This window comes from Colossoma macropomum, unplaced genomic scaffold, assembly GCF_904425465.1.
Source record: "Colossoma macropomum unplaced genomic scaffold, Colossoma_macropomum, whole genome shotgun sequence".
Taxonomy (NCBI): Eukaryota; Metazoa; Chordata; class Actinopteri; order Characiformes; family Serrasalmidae; genus Colossoma; species Colossoma macropomum.
The window spans coordinates 51,063,809-51,070,121 of NW_023494789.1; the positions used below are offsets into that span (position 1 = coordinate 51,063,809).

The 6,313-nt window shown below is 43.5% G+C and overlaps 1 protein-coding gene across 1 annotated transcript in view; it reads left to right on the forward strand.

The window, feature by feature from the left end:
* chd6 (chromodomain helicase DNA binding protein 6) overlaps window positions 1-4,635 on the forward strand; it is a 101,171-nt gene extending 96,536 nt beyond the window's left edge. The window contains exons 36-38 of the mRNA XM_036571587.1: window positions 317-460; window positions 553-657; window positions 2,081-4,635. Of these exons, the coding sequence (XP_036427480.1) occupies window positions 317-460; window positions 553-657; window positions 2,081-3,142 (1,311 nt within the window). The 3' untranslated portion in view covers window positions 3,143-4,635. The remainder of the gene's footprint in view (window positions 1-316; window positions 461-552; window positions 658-2,080) is intronic.
* The last annotated feature ends 1,678 nt before the right edge of the window (window positions 4,636-6,313 follow it).

Below are 6,313 nucleotides of genomic sequence, written 5' to 3' on the forward strand. Positions count from 1 at the left end.
ATCTCATGTAGCTAAAAGTCTACAGGCTTTTCATGAACTTTATAGAAAAGTCTAACATGGTGATGCATCGGTGCATTTTTACATCCCTATTATCACTGTTTGAGTTCAGCTGGAGTGCAGAGTCAAAACAACACGACCGTGTTACTCACCGACTGCGCTGCATGATCAGTGATCCTTATTGGTTTCATTATTACTAACATTTCTGAATGCAGAGTTCAACATTACAGTAAGATCAACATTACACTCAGCTGAGCATAAACCTAAAAGACTGAAGTTCTTGTTCTCGTTCCTGTCTCATCTGTCCTCCTTCTGTCAGTCTCAGACTGCAGGCATAATGCACGGTTTTGTTGAACGTCCAAAACAGAGGAGGCATCGCTGTAAAGACCCCACCAAGTTGGACGTGAACTCCCTGACCGGAGAGGAGAGAGTGCCTGTAGTGCACAGGAGCACAGGGCGCAGGGTAAGAGACGTTAACTTACCATTACTGCTGTCAAATTACGTTATATTATCTCACAATACTGACTTTTAATGCTTTAATTCCACTGGTCTTAGCTGGGTGGCGCTATGGCCCCAGCAATTAAGGAGCTCTCCCAGTGGCTGGATGCAAACTCTGAATATTCCGTAGCTCCTGACTGGGCAGACGTAGTGAAGCATTCAGTAAGTCCTCAACTAATAGCATGCTTATTTTTTTTATTTATGCAGTCAAAGGATATAACATACTTATATATACAGTAAATGTCCAAAAGTATCCAGACTGTCCTTCTAATGAGTGAGTTTGACTACTTTAAGGTCACCCACTGCTGTCACAATTTGAATAATCTCCATAGAAAAGTACTGACCAGTAGAATGGGAGGCTCTGAAGCGGCCACACATGAAGGTCTCCATGCCCAATGCCAAGCATGGGCTAGAGGGGTATAAAGCCCCCCAGCATTGGGCTGTGGAGCAGTGGAACTGTGTTCTCTGCAGTGATGGAGCTCCATCCAATACCTTTGGGATAATTATTGATCCAGAACTGACCATCCAACATCAGTACCTGACCTCACTAATGCTCAATCAAATCCTCACAGCAATGTTCCAACATGTTGTCCAGGGGTCGGCAACCCAAATGTTAAGATTTTGTCCTTTAAATAAAAATCAGTCCCCCTGTTGAAGTAACATTTTACCATCTTGGCTGTAAATATGTCTCAGTATGTGTTTAATGTGCTTGTATGGACTGAAAACTATGATATAAAAGTCTTACTTTGCTCTGCTTTATGGTTTAGCTCAGCTACCGTCGCTTTTCTCGCCTCTCTGGCAGGAAACTCTTCCGCAAAAGTAGAACAGTTTCTTGTAAAATATCTCTCAACATTCGACTTTTTACGAGGCCGAAGTCAGATTCTCATTCGCCAGCTTCTTGTTGGAATTGGCCCGTTCCACCTTAAATGGTGCAGCAGTTACATTCTGGCATTTAAGGTGGAACGGGAAAATTCGATCAAGAAGCTGGCGAATGAGAAGCTGACTTAAGTTTCACGACTTTTTAGTGTTTGACAGTTTCTTGATGCAGATTAAACGCATCAGGAAACCAGCTGGAGTGATTATAAATGCAAATAAGTTGATTAGTCTTTAAATTGTGGATGTTCTTCTTAAATCTGCCCTTTCATTAGTTACCAGGTAGGCGAGATTGCTGTCAGCGTTGCTGCGTGACAAGCAGTCTGTGCGACGATCTTCAGGGTTAAAGTTACACGTTAATTCCAGCGTTTAAGACCATTTATTGTTAAAACTGTGTTAGAAGTGTGTTAAACGCTCAGCAGAGCTTTATTTTACTGCACAGGAAGGTTATTTTATTGTTGTCAAAAAATCTAATTCTGCAAGAAAGCAGTAAAGCAGTCGCATGTGGCTCTGGAGCTGCATGTTGCCGATCTCTGGTCTAGTGCAAAGCCTTCCCAGAAGAGTAGAGGCTGTTACTGCAGCACAAACTCACTATTAATACCCTTCATTTCAGAAGAAACACTGCTGTCTACAAACTTTTGGACATATAATGTATAGTAAGTGTTTGCAAAGTGACTTTATGTTGTGAGATGTGTCGTCATCTGCGTTCCAGGGTTTCCTCCCGGAAGGAAAGTTCACCCGTATCCTCACTGAACCGGTGAACCGGGACTCCGGCGCACGTCGGCGAGGCAGGCGACCCCGCAGCGAGATGCCCAAAGCCCCCGAGCTGCCAGCTGGCATGGGACCACTCTTTATGAACGGTGGGCTCATTGGTAGCATGGACCTGGTCAGCTTACCCAACCTCCGCAATGTCCCCGGCATCCCGATAACCGGTCTCATGGGCTTCCCTCATGGTTTCGCTGCTGCTGTCCCTGGAGAAGACACTAAGAACAGTCTGGGCATGCTACCCATGATGCTCCACAGCATGCCGGCAGTGCAGCCGCCTATGTACAGCGCTCATGTGAGCAGGATGATGAACCAGCCGCCGTCCACGGCAGCCTCCACCACGTCCGCGGCTGCCAGCTCCTCCAGCACGGCGACAGTGACCTCCACGTCCTCCGTCCCTGTGGCCTTAACCCCAAGCCCGGTAGACAGCTCCAGCGCAGCGGCCCCCCTCGAGAGGGCCAGCCCCGAGTCTAGTACTGACAGACGGAGCGCGGACGAAAGGCCGCAAGGCGAGGACGAGAGGAACGCGGCGACTGTCGCCGCCCCTGCGGCCACTAGCAGCAGTGCTAGCATTACGAGCACTGGGAGCCATTTGGCCTTCAACCCCTTCTTGATCCCAGGAATGTCCCACGGACTGCTGTATCCGCACATGTTCCTGCCGCACGGCAGCATTATGGCACTTCCGGCCATGCCGGCAGCAGATAGCACCAACAGCCCCAAGCGAAAGAGAAAGAAAGCGAAGGATGACGGAGGGGCGGAAGGAAGCGGTGGTGGCACGCAGGTGGAAGCTGGGGAGACAAAGGGGTTGAGGAGTGAACAGACAGCGGAGAGCAAGAGGCTGGAGGAAGTTCTGCCAGCCGTGGAGACCACTGAGGTTGGAGGTCACAGCTCCTGTGACCCTCCAGCTGAGGTCAAGAGCACTGACAATGAGAAAGAAAGGGAAGGAGAGGGAGTGACGGGGCGTAGCGCCTCTGCGGCGGAAGAAAAAGGCTCGGAGGACGTGCTGTAGACTCCGCGCTCCCCTCCAAACAGTACCGTCGTGTGTTGTGTTGGTAAAAGTTTGTGTAAAGAACTTTAATTATCCACTTGTTAATGTTTATAGATCTGCTGCCTAATCAAAACAGGGGAATTCTCTGACATAATAGCATGCACACGCTTACAGGTCTCAATACCACAAGGGGAAACATCGTTTTCAGTGTTGCGACACGGGAGCGGGTCCGGACCCGCTGAGGCCGTGGAGGATGCTTAGCTCCGCATTAGAAGTGATTACATCTTTTATTTTCTCTTTTTGTTTTCCACATAAACTCCTCCTGGATCCTGAGAACGTGTGCAGTAGAGGGTAAACGGTAAAGGGTCGTTTGAATGATTATGTTTACGGGATTACAGACAAAACATGCTCCTGTTCTCTCGAGAGATTCGATTAGGTTATCCATAGAGATGCTTATTAAAAAACGACAAACCAACCCACCTCTCCATAGGTGCATTAGCAGGATTGCTGCTGTCGTAACGTTGGACTCCATCCCTAGTTGCTGCTATGTGTTCATTCTAGTGGAAACTGTAGAGCTGTAAAACATCTGAGTCTGTACAAAGCTATAAGTGACACGATGAGTGCAATGAAACCTTAGAGAAAAAGCACTGCTTCTTTTGAAAAAGATAGCAAAGAACAATCCAGAGATTGATTTATCATGTATCGTTTGTCTTTTCCCGTAATATTCCCGCAATGTCACTTTGAAATGATGCCCTTCAGTCTTTTAGAGAGGTGGTCTGCACTGTGAGGACCAGTGTGAGTGGGCTACAGGGGCAAACTGCTAGTGCCATAGGCAAGCTTGGATCCTAGAAGGGTGTAGGGGGGGTTTTAACAGTATGGGAGATAATACATCAACGCTTCGAGGGGTCTGTCAGAGGTGTGGAGCTATTCCTGTGAAGAATATGTAAACATTTCATTCTATGGGGTGGGCAATATGCCAATATTATGACAAAGAGTTTCACTATACAGAGGGTGGAACTTTGATGAGACACTAGTGCCACAAAAACTATGGGAACAATCCAAATGAATGATCAGTTTCCTTTTGAACAGAACTAATTACGCTGTCCTGAAAAATGGTTTGACGAAAAATGTAATTTGCTTTATTTTTCATGTTTGGTGTCCAAGTTTGGCTTCTTCACTTTAGCAGGACCAACGAGGCTAATGTTGCTAACACTGGAACTCAATAGTCACCCAAATCCTTTCTGTAAATATATCGCCCAGACTTCTTGGTGTGGCTTAGAGCGCATTGAGCTAAAAATGAACAAAACTTCACCATGTAGCCAAACACTGCGGGCAGCCACTTCAGACAACAGAGCTGTTCGAGATTTCTGTTGTTTCTGTTTATAAACATAAAGTCGCAAGAGAAGCTTTGTAAAAAACACTCCTGGTTGAATATTTGGTCGATTTTCTAAAAGAAAATAAGTTACCACATATTTTACAGAGAACACACTAATATGGCTTGCTTTTTCATTTTTCTCCCTTTTTTAATGTGCAATTGGTTTTTTGTCTGAGAAAAAAAAAATAATATAAAATATATACTGAGCCATAACTTTTGCACAGTCCATATTTTATGTTTCCCAAGATGCTAAAATAGGCAAATAAACAGCAATTTTGCACTAAAATATGCAGGAGTGTGTCTCTGTAGAGGATTTATTAACTTAATTTTACTTAAATCAACAACAGAAATTTAAGGTTAAATTTAAAATTAAATGTGTATAATAAGTTAACATCCTCTACAGGAAACACACTTAAATATGGCCTTTTTTCAAATTTTAGTGTGCAATTTCAATTTTTGCCGAGACAAAAAAAAGAAAACAATAAAATATAAACTGCCTGTGCGCAATTAGATTTTTTTTCTGAGAAAAAATAATATAAAATATATACTGCGCCATAACTTTTGCACAGTCCACATTTTATGTTTCCCATGATGCTAAATTAAGATTAAGATAAGATAATCCTTTATTAGTCCCACAACAGGGAACCTCTCAGTGCTACAGCAGCAAAGGGAGAGCAGGGCTCTCAGAAAAGAAGTAACAAGAAGAGAATTAACAAGTGAGTAATTAATCTCGTTAATTACTTAACAAGGTTTACAGTTTGTTACTTGCTACTTTATAGACAACATATATAACACTAAAAAATAAAAAATAAGATAAAAATATAAACTGTAGGCAAATAAACAGCAACTGTGTGCTAAAATGTGCAGAAGTGTGTTTTGACCAGGGTGCCTAAACATTTGAACACATTTGTATGTCTTCAGTTCTTTGAATTTAAGATGAACATTATATAATTATAAATAGAAACAACAGCAGTTGAACGTCTGCGTGAACGTCACTTGGGATTCAGCACAGCAGCCACAGAGTCAGAGTTTGTTCATGTTTGTAGCTCATAGTTAGTCAAACTGCGTCATAAACAAGTCTGCGCCACCTTAACGCTGAGCTGGATGCAGCTGGGAGACGTTTTGGGGATCTACAGAAAAGATTTGGGTGACTATTGACTTCTAGTGTTAGCGACGTTAGCCTCGCAGGTCCAGTTTAAAATAATGAAGCCAAATTTGGACAGCAAACCCGTCTTGACTGCTCGACTACATCTGGGGTGAGTGGGGAGACTTTATGAGTGATCTGCTCAGAAAAGCATGTTGTGGTGTGATTTATCAGTATAACGGTAAGTATTGTGATATATTGTCGTATCGCCCACCTCTGCTCATCCATATGAACACTACGAGTGGAAATAAGATGGGAAAAGTGTCATTCCTGTGTTTGTCCCACGTGTATAGTACAGAGGACCCGGGGTGATGTGGTGCAGGGCCTTCTTCTATAAACCGCTCTCCTCCGATGCATCTGAACATGCTGTAGAGTAGTATTGATTTTTTTTTATAAAAAAACAAACATGTAAATCTATCTAGCTGTATATTGCTGTTACTTTTGTTTACAAGCACATTCTTTTTTTTGTTTTTCCTGCCGATTTTGTCATTGGGAGAAACTGTAAAATCAGTTCTAGGCTCTCTGCATTTATCATACTGTACACTAGTAGACTTTTATTTTGACGCTTTATCCCCAGATCTCACAACAGGGTCTCTCTCTTCTGATTTTTCTGTTTTTAGAAAGTGTTTTGGGTGATTTTCAGAACTTCTCTCAGCCTTTTCTTTGTTTTCCG